The 18,887-nt window shown below is 32.3% G+C and overlaps 1 protein-coding gene across 5 annotated transcripts in view; it reads right to left on the bottom strand.

Moving 5' to 3' along the window:
* Nucleotides 1-10,641: 10,641 nt before the first annotated feature.
* Nucleotides 10,642-18,887, bottom strand: part of LOC143233865 (rho GTPase-activating protein 12-like) — a 74,990-nt gene continuing 66,744 nt past the window's right edge. For all 5 annotated transcript variants that reach the window (XM_076470685.1, XM_076470683.1, XM_076470684.1 and 2 more), the window contains one exon: nt 10,642-14,381. In XM_076470685.1, the coding sequence (XP_076326800.1) occupies nt 14,201-14,381 (181 nt within the window). In that variant the 3' untranslated portion in view covers nt 10,642-14,200. The remainder of the gene's footprint in view (nt 14,382-18,887) is intronic.

Raw genomic sequence — 18,887 nt, 5'->3', positions numbered from 1 at the left:
AATTCAACAAAAGTCTAAAATAATCTCTACAGTTTTGTTATAATTGTCAGGAAGATTACTTTATAAATATCTTTCACAGTTTTTATGTGGACAATTTTATCACCTGAAATCTGCCTTCTTTCTCCCAGGTGGAGTTAAATTGATAATATTTTTTTAAAAACTCATTATCTGACAGAAACATTCTAAGAGGTTTCTGACTTTTTCTGGAAAATATCTCCCCTTAATATATGCTATTTTTATAAAATAAAGGTACACATGAATGTGGTGTATTGAATAAGATGTTTTCAGAAAACATTAAAAAGGCTCCTTTGCTATTTTTTCTTAAAATTTCAACTGTACTTAAATTATTCTTAGATACTTGTTTAAAATAACAACATACAATTAAAAACAATATGGTTTTGATTTACCCATAAAAACTTTATTCGAAACTTATTTATATATTTTGATGGTTCTCAACACGATATTCTCAAGAGTGTACAGCACAAGAACATTATAACGATTATATTTTTGGTTCAGTCATGTGCTATCTTAATTTATATGTTTCTACAAAATATCATCCTATCTATATACATTTTCTTTCCTTTGTAAGATATCAGGTGGTATTTTATCATGAAATGCCTTCATATTTTGCAATTGCTCCTCGCTTATCAGAAAGTGAAGATGATTTATTTCTTGCAAGATGAAAAGGATTAACAGATTATTGAAATTGTTACTTTACTAACAAGCATGTAGAATTTCAGAGAATCATCTGCAGTATTTAAATGTAGATGCTTGATTATTACACTTATGTGACTGGTGTTATTAGATGTGATGTTTAACACATCAGCAGTTTGCATTATCGAGCAGTTCGCAAACTCAGCTGAAAGGGTATTATTATCCTCATTTTATGATTTATGAACTTTCTAATGATTTTGTACTTAGAAATTGCTCACTTTATCTATCCAATGAGTAGAAGTTCTGTAGAGCAAATCACGCAGTACACTTAATTGTGTATAACTCCTCAATATGTAATGAGGGAGTTACGTTCTTTCTCTGAACTGTGTAAATCAGGTTGTTATTAATTAGTAGAATAGTTTTTGGGTCACTGGATTTGCTGGTATTTATTTTTCTTCGATGTCAACTGAATTGAGAGGCTAGGCTGATGTGTAGCAATACAATATCATGGTAGTTTATTAATATTCCTCTAGGACAATAAACGTATTTTACTGTAAAATGTTTTTAACATTGATTGTACAATGATATATTCTGCAGAACGTTTAGCTAAAGAATCTTAGTTTGGCTAAATTTTGCCTGTGATTACTTATTTCCTGATGTTTATAAAACTTTTCGAGTTTAATGGCTCACGAATGGCAGCATATAAATCAAGATAGCAAGCAGAAGAGACTCGTGTAAGTTACCTTGGTAATAGCGCAGGAGCCAGAAACTTTTTTCTGTAGCTACAAGTGTATGTAATGATGTGTAACGTCATGTATATATTTATAATATAGATGTATAAATAAGTGTGTGGCTGTGTGATGTTTCACAACTGTATGAGCTTTTAAACAATCATTCACACGTGTATAATGCGTATAACAAATTAGTCAGTTTCTCCGAGAACATAACTATCAAGCAACATATGGATAAAATATTAAAAGATTAATTCTGGATGTTAACATTTCGAGTCCTAAGGTTAATTGTGAATAAGGGTCTATAAATCATTCTCTGAAATCAAAATATGTGATATCTTCATTACTACTGGTGAGAGAACGTTCCAGTTTTAATATTTATGTATTAAGCAAGTAGTACATTTATGAAAGAGCTAAGAGAAATTATAAGGTTCATGCTATGCATAAAAGAAAACTGTTTGACTTCAGGTTTTATTAGTAGTAGTTGATAACATTCCGATTGAACTGAATAAAAATATTGAGTTGAACAGATTGAAATTTGTTAAATGTATGTAGGTTTACTGAATATTATCTTAGTATTATTTCACTACTAAATACATTAAAAATGAATGAACATGCGAACCATGAGTGTAGAGCCAAAGGTCAGAAGCAACTCCCAAGCAATATTATTTTGTAGTTGCCTTTAACCATTCTGAACCTGTATCTGAAAGGAATGTGATGGTAAAACAAAATATTGGTTTTAATGTTCAGAAGGTAGTATTTGACATTTGTGCAATGACTTGCCTCTTTAGTTACTGCTGCAAAAAGTAGTGTTTGCAGTCTAACTCCATTTCTTTCCTATTAGACCTGGGTTCTGTTTGTGCAACAAAAGAACAGTAGCAATATTAATGTGGCTAGTTCTAGGATAGCTTATTAACTGTTGTCATGATAGCGTAGAGTACAGCTGAATCTAAGTCAAGCACAAAACTGAAACACAAATTATGTATACATGTGAGTACACGTAAGACTGCAGAACTGTTGCTTGACATAGGAAGTTTTTAACACCTTGTTTTAACGGAAAATTTTGCACAGAGAATTGTTGTAAATAAGCCATTACAACCGTAACTAAACTTTCGAACAAATCAGAATACAATTAGCCTTACCTTTCCAACTTCGACTTTAATATCTAATTCCTTAGCCTTTTGGCTATATTGGTTTCAATTAGTCAATTGTACACACACACACACACACACATACATATTCTTATTGCTTTGCTCTGACCTACTGAATGTCTATTTTAAGATGGAAGAAAAGTACAGCAATCTTCCTGTTCAGTAGGTTGGAGGTGGAGAAAAAGATGTTCACAAACATCATGCTATGTCTTCAATATAAGCAGCAACTTTACATTGGCAGTTCCCATAGATGAAGATGCATTGTTGGATGACATACCTAGCATATGCCACCATAACGAACTTTTGATCAAATAATGATTGCTAAGCTATTAGGAGATGGTCCTCTCAAGATGTAATTATCAATATGAAACAGCCAGATTGGAGTCCAGATTGACTGTTGCCCAACTGATGTTATTCCATACTTAGCTAATATATTTAAAGTCAGAGCTGACTGAGAGATCCAAGAATCAGCATTGAGACACTATATGACTTACCAAAGGTTGTCTACTAAAGAAATATAGTCTACGTGTTCACACATCTGACCGGATCATCACCTACGTCAACCCAAGAAAATCTTCCATGGGTTCAAGTCTTCGAGCAAATATTTTAAGCAAGCATTAGAAGGAACTACTTACCTCGACTAAAACATAATTCCAGGTGATACCACCCATTCAACAGTCAGTAAAGAATGCTCTAGTGAACAAAAACGTAAACATAGGGGTGCCAACTTGACCACTGCTGTTCCAAAAGTCAATAGCTGCATTGGAGAACCCACAATCAAGGCTTCAGTTGGTTAAGAGGCTGATAAGTAGCATGTGTATTTTTTTTATTATTATTATGTGTGGTATGCATTTGTTGTTACATGTAATATTTATATATTGTTTTGTTTTTTGTATTCTTATAGTACCATCTTGTAGGAGTGAGAATAAAATACACCAATTTATTGACTACTAAACGGGTTCGTTTTGTTTTTTTATGTTTTGAATTTAAGGAAAGTCTCAAAGTAAATGTTAGAGGAAGACTTTGGTATGCATGGGTACCATTTTTTATCCCATTACTAATATAAATTTTTGAATAACTTCTTTACATATTGGGTATTTAGTTTCAATATAGAATGTCGGTCAAGGGTGCCATTTAGTTACTCAGTAAACTATGATTATTAAACTAGGATACCATATTCATTTTCTCGAGGGAAATATTTCTGTAATACAGGTTGTACTGTAAAGAAATACAGTGATCTTTCCTACTCAATGATGAATCAAAAATACAACATTCCTTTTTTATATGGAGAGTGACTGCCGGCTGCCATTCATAAACATAGCATCTGTGCCCTTACAAGAATGGCATGATTGTTTTAAAACACAAGAATCTCATGTAAATAACACTTATTTCTGCTTCACAGTTCTCCAGTGGAGGCACCATGCAATATATTTGGTTTGAATTTTGTTGTGTTTGTTGAAAGTACAGATTGTTTCACTGTATTGTATCCAGATTTACATTTTAGCTCCGAACTGCACTTTCTGGTAAGTATCTCATTATTCTTTAGTTCTTTGAAACTAAGTCTGTGAACCTAACAGTATCACAAACATGTGGGCCAAAGTTGTTGTTTTTTCAAAAGTAAATCAAGGTTAATTTCAGTTAAAGTCTGAACAATATGTAAAGAATGTTTCTTGGATTGCTGCAATTGGAAAAACCTTTGGAGGTTTTGGAATTCTAGTCTAAACTGGCATCTCCATCAATGGCCACTAAAATCTCTGTCTTGTTGTATGATTCTATGTATCCTCTGAGACATAAGGATAACATTCTTGAACATTCTACAGTCCATATTTTAATGCTACTGGCAATTCCTTCATCCTAGTGGATGATAATGTCAGACTACATTGAGAAGTTTATGGAATTGAGAGATTCCAGTAGTAAGCAACTTCCCAGATTAAGATCTGATAAAATGTGATGGGAATGCCCTGCAGAAACGTGTAATAAACTAGTCACCTACCTCTATTCATTTCCCAACTAGCAGTAGCCTTGTATCAAAAATGATCCTTTTTTATGCAAAAACGGCTCGTTTGGGTTGAGAAAATATTTCACATAGAAGAGCGAACAACGTTTCGACCTTCTTCGGTCATCGTCAGGTTCACAAAGAAAGAGGTAACTGACCGGAAGCTGACCATATGTTTGAAATGGGTTGTGTAACTGAGTGTCGGAATGTAGAGGGCGGTGTTAGATGTTTGAATATATAATTTTATTTATTTTATTATATTAATATAGGTATAAAGGCGTTCCTTTATATTGGTTTATTTTGGGTTTAAGTTGTTGTATAAGTAAGGCTTCTTTAATTTTGCGTTTGTTTATGTTTGTTTCTTTATTTAGTATTTGAGTGTTTTCTATGGTTATGTAGTGTTTATTTGACTTGCAGTGTTCGAAAACGTGTGAAAGTGACTTTTTATGTTCTTTGAATCTGGTTTCCATTTTTCTACTTGTTTCTCCAATATAGAAGTCGTGGCAGTTATCACATTGTATTTTATAAATAATATTGGTGTGGTGTTTGTCAGTGTAGTTTTTACATAGTATAGACCTCCGTTTTGTGCCTGGTTTTTGAATAAATTTGGTATTAACTGGAATGTCATATTTTGTTACTAGTTTTTGCCAAATGTTGGTTATTTGTCTGCTGATGTCAGGAATATATGGTATACAGCAGTATATGGTTTCGTGATTTTTTGATTCGTGAGATATATTTACTTTTGTTGGTTGATTTTGCTTTCTGTCTAGAGGGGTGCGCGTATAATGTTTTCTACGGTTTGTGGAGGAAACTTATTGATGTTGATGAAGTATTGTTTTATTTTGTCTAATTCATCGTTAATTTTATCTGGTGAGCATAGTTTTATGGCTGTGTTTATTTGGTTTCTTAGTATGTTGAGTTTTTGTTTTGTTTCATGTGCTGAGTCCCAAGGAATGTATAGTCCAGTATGGGTGATTTTTCGGTGGATTTCTGTTTTGAATTGTGTGTCGGTTCTTGTAATTTTGAGGTTAAGAAATGATATGTGATTGCTTTCTTCCTGTTCACATGTGAAGTTAATGTTGGGATGTATAGAGTTAATGTGATTGAAAAAATTAAGTATGTGTTCTGTAGATTTGAATCCCGCAACCTACATGTGTCATCTACATATCTGTACCAGTATAGTGGTGGATGTAATACTTTGTTAATTGCTTGTGTTTCAACTTGTGTCACAAAAAATATTAGCTAGAACTGGTGATACTGGGTTGCCCATGCTTAGGGCATTTGTTTGTATATAGTTTTGGTTGTTGAACATGAAGTTTGTCTTTATCGTGGTGAATTCTATGAGGGTTGCTAACTGGTTACTGGGAATGTCTATAGTTGGGTTAGGGTCTCGGATATAGAGTTCTAAGGCTATCTTGCAGGCTTCAGTGGTTGGAACTTCTGCAAAGAGGGATATAACATCGAAACTGGCCATTAAGGCTTTATGATTAAGTTGATTTAGATTAGACTTGAAATTAAAAGAGTCTTTGATGAATGAGCTGGCTGTTGTTACATATTTGGAGAATGCCCATGCTCTGTATTTACCAAGATTGTAATTAAACGATTCATATGTGGACAGAGAGAAAGCAATCAAATATCATTTCTTAACCTCAAAATTACAAGAACCGACACACAATTCAAAACAGAAATCCACCGAAAAATCACCCATACTGGACTACACATTCCTTGGGACTCAGCACATGAAACAAAACAAAAACTCAACCTACTAAGAAACCAAATAAACACAGCCATAAAACTATGCTCACCAGATAAAATTAACGATGAATTAGACAAAATAAAACAATACTTCATCAACATCAATAAGTTTCCTCCACAAACCGTAGAAAACATTATACGCGCACCCCTCTAGACAGAAAGCAAAATCAACCAACAAAAGTAAATATATCTCACGAATCAAAAAATCACGAAACCATATACTGCTGTATACCATATATTCCTGACATCAGCAGACAAATAACCAACATTTGGCAAAAACTAGTAACAAAATATGACATTCCAGTTAATACCAAATTTATTCAAAAACCAGGCACAAAACGGAGGTCTATACTATGTAAAAACTACACTGACAAACACCACACCAATATTATTTATAAAATACAATGTGATAACTGCCACGACTTCTATATTGGAGAAACAAGTAGAAAAATGGAAACCAGATTCAAAGAACATAAAAAGTCACTTTCACACGTTTTCGAACACTGCAAGTCAAATAAACACTACATAACCATAGAAAACACTCAAATACTAAATAAAGAAACAAACATAAACAAACGCAAAATTAAAGAAGCCTTACTTATACAACAACTTAAACCCAAAATAAACCAATATAAAGGAACGCCTTTATACCTATATTAATATAATAAAATAAATAAAATTATATATTCAAACATCTAACACAGCCCTCTACATTCCGACACTCAGTCACACAACCCATTTTTAAACATGTGGTCAGTTACCTTTTTCTTTGTGAACCTGACGATGACCGAAGAAGGTCGAAACGTTGTTCGCTCTTCTATGTAAAATATTTTCTCAACCCAAACGAGCCGTTTTTGCATAAATATTTCTCTGCAAGTGGGTTTTCTCGACATCACTGAAAAATGATCCTTAATTCTCCAGGATTGATCAACTGCCTCATTCTAGAACATGAATAATCACTTTAGGGCATACTCCTCAGCTCATACTGATAAAATTTCTTACTTAAGGAGTTTTTGGTATACACTTTCATATTGCTGGATTATCACAAAATCATCCTACACCTTATACCATCTTAACAGCTTATGTTTTTGCCTCAAGCTGTTATGTTTATGTATTGTTAACAATTCTTAAAACCTGTAAACTGCATTTTTGCATTTGTAATACATCCAGGCATTTTAAGACCATGATATGGTTAAACTTTTTTGTGTGTATACATAAGTAACTGCTACTGTCATAAAGTTTTAATTTATTATTTATGTTAACAAAAATCGTGACGCAAGTAGAAAATTACTTTACTTTCCATTAATACAAAGATAATAATAAAAAAAATAATTTAAAAACAAGCTGAAACAAAAATAAACTAAAAACAAGCTGAAACAAAAATAAACTAAAAAACGCTGTATAACTGAAAACTATAATGTGGGATAAAATGTACCCTAGGTTTTGGAGATGACTGTGGAAGTAGGACCCACATTGCGGTGCAGATACACTGTCTATATGTATTAACCTCCATTCGCCAGTCTCACATAAGAAGTAAACTAGTAACAGAAACATAAATTAGGAGAGTGAGATACAGGTGCTCAAGCCCACAATGTTCCACATCTATATCACCCTTCACTGCTTGCAGACAGTTGTGGGAAAATGACTACTCTTCAACGTAAAGAAAAATTAATTGAAATAAAAATAAGAAAATAACGTACTACCATTGGGGAGTAAATAAGTTGAAAACTTACCTCTTGAGGTTAGCATTCCAGCCCCAATATGGTAGTAAGGCAGTAATTGATACCACAGGAAACAGATCGTACTAGTATCAAGCATCCCATCCATTTAACTAAACAAACTGGTATAGCTTCCAACCACCACCCATTTATTAATTCTACTGTGACTATCATGATCTTAACAAGCCTTTATATGCAGCAAGGTGTACATCCACATAAAGTAGAGCCAAGTTAGTAAATGTCATTATTCATAAGTAAAAATAGTTATTAGAAATATTAAGTAAAATTTCTCTAATTTTTATTTCTTTATATTTATTTAATATATTCTGATATTTATTATCTACACATTCCAATATGATCCAAAAAAGTACAAAACCTGGTGATTACTAAATATTTAATGCATTTAAACACCAATAATGAAAACACTGGTTTACAAAGAAATTGAGGCAAGCACAAAAATAGCTGTTTTAACCTAATTTGGGGGTGCTGAATTCAGATTTGAAATCCGTTTTTACTCATCACCTCTAGGTTTTTAGATATGCATACTGTACATTTTGTACACATACTGTACATAAAGGCGTATATGCATTCAGGGTTAATTTCTAATATTGTGTGACTTATGTCTTCTTTTTTAGTTATTATGCAATAATAAGTGATAAGTGATAGCATTACATTATATATATATATATATATATATAGCTATATATCAAGACGGATTTTGGCAGTTAAGCGTAGCCAACACGTCTCAATCAACAGCCAGTAGTGAACTGGCAGTCAGCGCAGTAGGTTGGTGTCCCTCGACAATTGTGTTACACAATCTTTTGGGTATATATTTGTATTACAATTTCCAACGACGCACATAATTATTATTGCCTTACATATGATTTAATTTTACAAAGTACTGTTGCTTTCTCTGTCTCTGGGATAGTCGAGCTGTATCCCAGCATTACAAGCAGAAAGACTGGGGGGTCTAGAAGCACTTTCGTTCCTGGCGAACACAGCGTCAAAGAGAATCCTCTGGTTGACAGGAAGAAGGTGCTTCTTTCTCCTCTTCACATCAAGCTTGGTTTGATGAAGAATTTCGTGAAGGCCATGGACAAAAATGGTGCTGCCTTCCAACACTTGTCTACTGTGTTCCCAGGTCTCAGTGCTGCTAAGCTCAAAAAGGGCATCTTTGTCGGACCTCAAATCCGAGAAGTGCTGAAGGATACTGATTTTGAGGAGCTTCTTACCTTAAAGGAGCTGAGAGCATGGAAAGCATTTAAGTCAGTCTGTAGTGGCTTCCTTGGTAACACACGCGTACCAAATTACCAAGCCTGTATTGAGAAGTTGCTAAAGACTTATGAGGATATGGGATGCCGAATGTCACTCAAAATTCATTTTCTCCATTCCCACCTCAACTTCTTCCCTCCAAACCTTGGAGCAATGAGTGATGAGCACGGAAAAAAGATTCCACCAAGACATTACGAAGATGGAGAGCAACTACCAAGGCAAGTGGAACCCCAGCATGATGGGAGACTTCTGCTGGATGCTCTTGCGTGACATCCCGGAGGCAAAATACACCAGATCATCTAAGAAAACACACTTCTAACTGTCTGCGGTACTATGGATTGTGTACATTGTGTCATCCAAGTATATTTATTCCGTCAATGTTCTTTATCTATCCTGTTTTATCTGTAATAAGCTGCTGCAACTGTTGAAATAAGTACGTATATACTCTGTATATACTAAAATGAGACTATTTAAAAGCCAGAAAACTAGAGGTGATAGAGCAAAACTGTTTATAAATTTGAATTCAGCACACCCAAATTAGTAAAAAACACCTATTCACATTCTTGCCTCAGACAAAAAATATTTTTTTGTAAACCAGTGAAATTTATGTTCCAACAATTTCTTTTCTTACATGTTCAACTTAAGCTCCACATTTACTGATAACAACCTGCTTTCAGACTAACATGTTGTTCCTCACTTCATATAAGGTTTTTAGAGGGATTTGTCAAATCTCCTGATGGATATTTCCCTTCAGCTTACTAACAGTCCAAGGTTTGGGATTAGCACAGGTTCTGTCTTTGGATAAGCCTCACAAAAAGATGCTTGAAGATAACAAATCAGATGAATACGGAGGCCATACCACATCCTCATTAAAAAGAAAAAAAGGTAAGTCTGAAAAATTTTCATGAAAGTAACACCTTTCTCTGACTGTATTAGAAGTTGTCCCATCCTACTGGAATTACTGTCTTCTCATATAAATATCCTTCACTTCTTTGCTAAGACTGTTTGTGTAGTTCAGGAAGGTAAAATTGCTCAAATATCTAATGACTTAACATGATTAACTGTGGCTGATTTCTCTTTATGAGAATATGGTACAGTCTTCATATTCGCTTTGTATATCACACCTCCAATTGTCTTTTTATGAGATTATATAAAAGATACAATTTTATTAACAATGTGGAAGTTCAATCACAAGCTGTTATCAGTAAATGTGGAGAGTAGTTGAACATGTGGTGTGAAAATGGATTATGAGAGCATAAACTGTCATCATTAGCCTTTAAAGAAACGTTTTCAATATTTGGTAATCACCAGATTTTGAACTTTAGTTGAATAACCACTTATTGAAAATATCAAATCAAACAGTCTTTGTCATAAAATAAATTTTATTTTCAAGAACATCTTGCAATTCAAACAAATCAAATTTAGGAGTTATGTACAATTTTCGAAAAATGCAACATTTTACTAATTCTTCAGTATAGTCAAGAAGCACTGCTACAAAGGACAGTACAATTGAATGTTTGATTCACCTATATAGTTCATTTCTATTTTATCACATTACAACCCTTCTCTTCAAGAATCTGTCTGTTTATTGCAATGTTTTCAAGTACTTCAGTATATTAAAAAAAAATTATGTATTTTCTACAAACTAAAATATTCTATATTGTGATCTGTTATAATGAATCTAACAATGTTACAATAAACTTCTACATTCTTGACTAAAATACTTGTAGAAACTACTCATAATCTTAAGCATACCAAATAAAAAAAAACCTGTTTTAATTTTTCCATGTTTTCAATTTCGTGCAAAATTACACAAGAGCCGTCTGCTCTAACTGTTCCTAATTTAGAGTGTAAGTGTAAGACTAGAGGCAGCTAGTAATCACCACCCACCACCAACTCTTAGACTACTCTTTTATCAATGAATAGTAGGACTAACCATCATATTATAATGCCCCCATGGCTGAAAGGGCGAGCATGTTTGTTGTGCTGGGGATTCAAACATGTGACCCTCATATTACATAATATTTTCAAATCATATCACATTAATGGATTTACAAAACACTGAAAGAATGTTTTATTACCTACAGAGTTCATTAAAGGTTTCTATATTGTGATTAGATCTTGGGATTGGAATTCATAAGTAATGTATTATAAAAAGTAGATATCTTGAAATGTTATAAATACTCACAATCATACATAATCTGGACCCAGAATCAAACTCGAAACAATTTTACTATGATATAGCACTCAATAACAACTCATACCATGAGGAACATGATTAAAAATTAACTGATGCTTTAAAACACAGTAAAAAAATAAATGAAGGCAATCATAGAGGACTTAAAAGCTAAACAAATTATTATTAGTTTATTTAAAGTTCATTTCATCAAATGAAATGGCAATTTCATTTAAATACAAATTTATTAGCCTAATATTAATAACCTTTCAAGTTGCTCTGGGCCTATTAGGCCCCACTTTTCGTAGGAGTGTTAAAGTAATTCCATGTGCAATACTTCAATAGCGTAACACAATGTTAAAAATTAAAAACAGAAAGATGACATTTAATAATGTTCCATTTCTAATAACAAGTCCTTAAAAATTTAATAATTACAAAAAAAATAACATTTTTTATTCAACATTTTATAAAACTTTCAAGAAACCAAATATTATATTTATAAAATAACTATCAGAATCACTTATCTTTTTTTATCATAGGTAAAGCAAAGTTGTAAGTATTGAAGCAAATGTTCTTCCATTACTCTTTGTAAGACCATCATGAACTTCAATGTAGAATGGTACAGAATTAGTGCTTCTAATATACCTTTTTTTCTGTTACAAGTCATTTCTCAAGGCACTTTTCATTCATTACCATAATTCACCTATCTTGTTTATCTAATTTTAACTATATTATACATTGTGACAACTGCATACAAAGGCACTTTAAAATGAACTTCTAGTTACCAAAAGTTCAAATGAGCTGTTGAATTCTGGTAATAAGAGACTCCCTTAGTAATAACATGTTTCATGTAAAAGTGGCACCTGAAATCATCCTGTTACAAAACACATCTGTAATTTGAAATCTCTAATACAAAATATTTATAACAGAAACAGAGAATTAATATAAAATAAAGTGTGATGTTTCATTATACATGTTAAATTTAAGAGTTATCTTTCACCACAAAACATATTTCTCAGTATCTCACATTAGCTGACAGCAGTTTAATATCATGATTTACATATATCAGGACAGTAATGTTGATAATACTTTTAATGCATATCTGAATAATTTACTCAGTTATTATCCATATATGGAAATGTCCAGAGGATAATAAAAACATCACTTACACTTTACTATATGTGAGCACTTTCTCACCTAAGCTTTGATGAGGGAATTCTACCACTTGCAAGTGTTTTCCTGAAGTTTTATTTAACAGGTAATTATGAAGTGTACATAAGATGAAAAAACTGACAATCTATTATTAAGATATTTAAAAATATTAAAGGTGCATTGTAAATGTTAAGGTTCAAGTAATTCTGACATATTTAATATCTAAAGACAACAGTAAATGAATACATTACACATATCACTTGGGAAATTTATTTTAATACAACACTAAAAACACATACTCCTTCTAATAAAGGAAACATAGTTTTGATATAATTTAAATGTGACTACATAAGTGTGGAATGTTTAGCATTCAAAAAAATAAAAATACTGATTCTAAAAAAATCATGTTTTTATGATTCTGTGTCATAAAATATACACTCCCTAAATGTGCATGATCATTCAATATCTAATTGACTTTTTAAAGCATTATGTAACAGCATAAACCTTTAACTCCTCAATCTTGAGTGAATGCTGTCAGCACCTGACCAAAAGTCCAGATTTACCCATCAGATGATGACAGTTTCCAATAACATTTATGTATCCTTTGGCTGAAAACTAATCCAAACCATGATATTTTTCACAAAATTAACAAAATTAGAATTTTATAAATTATAGTGATAATTATTAGGAAACTATAAAAATTAATCTGACAGAACATGCAAAAAATTATGGGTTTAAAAAAGATAAAACAAGATCTTCCTTATTAAAAAGCTAATAAAACTAATAACGTGCACATATAGAATACAGTTTTAATTTCTAAGTATGTATGTCTGTATATTTATTTATTTATACACACACACAAGTACACCTGATTGGTTACAGATTTAACCATAGTTTATCAATAATACACCAAAAAATGTAAGTTATGTGAAAACTTCAATGAATTATAACTGCTAAGCCCAGATGAGGGATATAGTTTACAAAACCACAAGAAAAACCAAATGCTTAATAAAAACCTAATTTAAGAATTTTGTTATTATTACGAGTTTTTCTTCCCTCTTAATATTGTTTGTAATTAAAAAGTTTCACTAAAACTACTAAGCAAGAAAATAAACATAATTTGAACAGATGACAGTTTGAAACACATTCAATACCAAACAAACAACAGAAAGAAACATTTTCTTACTGTCATGCATACAAATTCGCAGAAAATCAACAAAACCTGAAACCAAATTTTAAAGATAATTCTTACTATACATATCTAAAATGTTTGCTGCCAAAGAACATATTGTTATAAAAATTATCTGCAAAACATAGTTATCAACTAATAGTGTAAATAAACAGATATGTTACTTCTTGTGTATCACAAAATGATGTTGCAATAATTTTCAACTTTTTACATATTTTATATTAAAGAAAAAATTCATCATGTAATACAAATTAGTTCAATGAAAGAAAATACAAAATATATTAATCATTACAAACAGTTTGTAAATGATTAAACAATTACTATAAATCTAATAAATCAAACAAATGAAAGCACTTGTTACGTTCTTACAAAAATAAGATTTTTCAGCAAGTCAAGTTGAGGTTTATTAGTAAATTAGTGGTGTGGAGAAAATGTGATCAAACTTCAAAAGTAAATACTCAAGTACTCTGTTCTGCTGCATTACATCTAATGCCATGTTGCTTGACTCAAAATTCATTAGACTTGGTCCAAACACAATTGCTAGGTTCTGGGTGTCCATTAAATTTTTTTGGTTGTGCTTTTCAACTCTGTAGAAGAAAAAAGATACAAAGTCAGTTATAAGGATCAGTAGCATTATGAAGGCTAGATGAAAGAAGTTCTCCCCAGAAGTGGAAAACTGAGGAGGGCATAAGATCAGGGTTTGATACACCCGTCACAATACTTTAAATAATTATTTTCAGGCACTAATAGGGCAAGTACGACTGTCAGATTTATCTCTTAAATGCAATAAATGTCAGGTTGTGAGTACTATTAAATATAACAGAGTAAGTGATCAATGTTCAATTCTGAAAACCAAAAATATTCTGTTCTAATGAATGAAATAGAGAAACCAGATTTATAATTTTGCATGTCTAATGTCTGTAATAGTTATTTTGGATTAATTTTTAACTGTTATTTTTTAGTGTCTTAACCTACGTCTTTTCAGTTTACTTCAATGCAAACTGAAATACGTTTCACTAATTTGGATAACTAACTATTCACTGTTCTTAACAAATCTATGATTTTCTCTCTACAATTAAGATGCAAAGCTGTTAACCAATGTTCCTACTTTTGTTACTTTTGTCTTACTTGTGTTTTTGTAATGTTACCCAAATCAGTAAAGCAAATCAAAACATGTCAGTCAATGACTTATTACTTGTGTCTAATATAAATTTTCATTTCTGGAGCAGGAGCAGTGGTGTACAGAAACTATTGTTGGCCTTGGCTGTAAAATTCAAATGGAATGGTTCTGACAAGGATAACAACACAAACTAATAGTCTTGCATACAAAAAATTAATTTTTCCCAGACATGAATTGGAAAACTGTCGAAACACACAATATTAATTTTACTACCCCTTAACTTTTGAATAATGGATATAATAAGCATAAAGGTAATTCTTACTTAAGTAAAATATATACACTAACACGCCATTTTATTAGAAGCCTAAATGTAATATCAGATCAGAACACTTCTTTCCATGCTAACTGTGTAACATAGATTTCAAAGTACCAGAAGATTACAACTCACTTGTCAAGAAGTTACTTTGTAGGAGGTAACTACAGTGGGAAATAAGATGTTCTTGTGTTCATTCCATAAATACTTCATCGAATAGAAATATTACTGTTATCAGTCAAGGGAAATAGCTCAAATCACTGTTATATTAGTTAATCCAACTTCACCTGACATAAGCACAGCATTTTGCACTGTGATTTTGGTAGTGTATTTAGTATTCAGGATAAAACATTCTAGCTTTGGTAGGTGTAAGTAGTTATTAACATTGTTTGGGAACCCTTTGAATATTATTCAATCATACAAAGTAATTAAAAGTTCAAAACCTTATGATGACAACATTCTTCAGGCAACTTGCACTATCAGAAAAAATAAAAGCAGTCTTCATTTGTACATACTGCTGTGCAACATTTCATGCACACAAATATAGTGTTTCAAAATCTCTACCTAACAAGCATCTCAACAAACTATCAAAATCTTCACCTTCCTACAAAGATCCCTGCTAATCCTATTTCTACCCCTCAAGTGACTTAAAATCCCTACTCCATTCCAATCACAAAATCATCTAGTGAATGAAGATAGACTTCAGTACTTGAATATCTTTGGGAGAATCTTTCACTCCTAAATTCCCAACCTTAACTTGACTTCTCCAGAACATTTTTGGCATCAAGTGATAGCAAGTACTTTACAAATATATTAAGTTATTAATTATTCACTAACATATGATATTAAAGTTCTTTCATTTATGACACTGAAATCCTTAAAGCAATACTATGACACTTTTTTAATTCACATACATACAAAGAATCTTTAAATTCAGCAATAAAGTTTTATTTTGACATACCAGATTTATATTTATAAACAGTATGTGAAAACAAACAAGTTTGTCCTATATTCTATGCAAAATATGGACTGATATTGTTGAAGTGAAGAAATCTTTAAGTCCTGTAATTCTTTAACTTTCCCAGCAATTCTTTCTTTTACTCTGCATTATTTCTGATTATATTTTATTTTAAATCAAAAGCAATTTTCAGTGTTTTCCAACTTCTTAGAGAGCAGACCTGTTGACTTTGTTAAGGATTTATGTCCTGGGCAGGTATTACTTTTTTTGTTTTTATTTCTTCTACAATATCTGTGACATATATTTTGTTTTCACTTTTTCTTCTTTTATTTATTTGTTTCTGAAGATGAAGTTTAAATTTTCATCATATCTTTGATACTGACAAAACCAATGGATTTGTAAAGACAACAATGAGGTCTCATCCCACTGATATAAAATGATCAAACACAGCTCCTTCTGTCAATAAAGACTGTTCATTTAGGTTTTGCACTTCAACCACTATGTTGAGATAAACACTCCTTACATTGGTTTTTAGTCATCTTATAATAAAAGCAGCATCTTCACCATCATGTAAAGCTCCAAATAGTGGTATTGACCGTAACATTATAATGTCCCCATGGCTGATAGGGCAAGCACGTTTGGTGTGACGGGGATTTGAACCTGCAACCCTCAGATTATGAGTCAAATGCCTTAATCCACCTCACCATGCCGGGGCCATTGACAGTAATAGCAGGCATTTATTTATGATTAAAAAAATGGCAGTTAAACTCCTTACCAACAAGTAAGCTACATAGTAATTGTTTAAATCTTCTGAAGCAGCTCAACAAACACTGCATGCTTTATGCTACTGACAGTTGCTTCTTGTAATTATTTTTCTGTGATGGAATCAATTTCAATCTTCTTGTAGGTGAAATTATTTTTCTTGTCACTAACATACTGGCTACAAGTTCATCTGCTAAAGATGTCTGGCTGAGAAATCAATTTGTTACAAAATTCTCTCATCTGGGATCTGATCATTGTTATCAAACTGTTAAATAATGAATATAATTCCATGGGAATGTCACTCAGATAGGTCAAAAGAGGAGGCAATAAATGTCCTCAAATACATTTAAAAAAATTACAACTTGGGTCTTTATTAGTTTGCCTTTGACAGCTTGAGCCCCTTTTTCACATTATTGGATTTTTTTAATACCTTTTTCATTCTCCAGCTGCTTGCAATCACATGAGGGTTGAATGGATACATCATGGAAGCCGCTGTCACTTTTTCAGATGGAAGTCCTTGATTATATTGCATCATATTGCCTGGGATATGTGGTTGGCTTTTACTTTTGACCCTTGTGTTCATGAATTTTCATCAGTTAACAGACGTGCTTTGATTACCAAAGATGGGATACAATTTGTTACACGTCTCTTTCTGAATATTCCTAGTCCCCAAAGTTAATTCACATTCGTTTTCCAGTGCCATTAAGTAAAAGGAAAATACCTTGTCCTGAAATCCCTAAACCCTGATCTGAAGATATCCTCATGACTCGAGTATGTAAATAATTTTTGTAGGAAAAGACTGTTTAAATCTTTCCTAAAGTCATCAATATTTAGTGGTATAAAAATATCTATTTAAAACCAAAATGCAATAGAAACCCTATAACCCGAGAGCTTTGTGCTTCTAGTTTGCCCTTGAAGAAGAAAAGTTCACCTTTTGAAAATGCTTGGGTTATAGGGCTTCTATATCATTTTTATCAAGATTTCTTGGACCTGTGTGTTTTTAGAACATCATGAATATGAAAACCCAAACAATGTAAAAATGTAATTCTTATAAATACCTTTCCCCTCCAACTTTATAATGGCTGTGGTTGTATAAGTGATGTATTAAATTATTTCATTATAATGTATTTAGTAATCTAAGTATTTTTTAAATACCAAATGTAATTAAACTATTTGAAGAATAAGAACTGTAACTGGTAGTTGACTGAAGTATTCACAAAATATTAGCCTCCAACATCCTGTGTTTGGCAAGAAAATCATGTATGCATGCTAGTGTTACCAGTGTACTTGTTACATCTATCTGTGAAGGATCTAACATTTTCCTCTTTCATTAAAGTAAGTTACATCTCCAGTACTAAATTTTGATTGTCATGATCTGCTTTTCATTCACAAAATAAATGCAATTTTAAGCATATGTGACTTCAAAGTATATTCTACTATTGTCCCTGAGACCATACAAACTGCTTCAGGTTAGTTTTGAAATCCTTGGCTTATTTACTTTAAACTTTTGTGACCACAAAAATAACAGAAATGAGTCTGAAGTTCAGAAATTTTAATAAACGTGGGTAAATAGTCACGTAACCCATATATATGGAAGTCTTGCAAAATGCCATACCTCCATGTTGTGTCATAAGCCTTCTCAAAGTCAAAGAATACTGATACAAGATGTTGGCGTTTGAGAAAGGCTTCTCTGGTTGATGTTTCAAGTCGAATTAGGTGGTCCGTGGTGGAATGCTGTCGTCGAAACCCACACCGAGTGTGAGAGAGGAGGTTGTTTGATTTGAGAAACCAAACAAGACAAGCATTAACCATCCTCTCTAAGGTCTTACAGAGAGAGCTCGTCAAAGCAATTGGACAGTAGTTTGAAGGAATCTTGGGATCTTTCCCAGGCCCAGAGAAAGGTAAGATAATAGCCTGGGACCAGGCATTAGGAAAAACAT

This window comes from Tachypleus tridentatus, chromosome 12 (genome assembly GCF_004210375.1).
Source record: "Tachypleus tridentatus isolate NWPU-2018 chromosome 12, ASM421037v1, whole genome shotgun sequence".
NCBI classification, from domain to species: Eukaryota; Metazoa; Arthropoda; class Merostomata; order Xiphosura; family Limulidae; genus Tachypleus; species Tachypleus tridentatus.
This window is presented reverse-complemented; position numbering and strand designations above follow the sequence as displayed.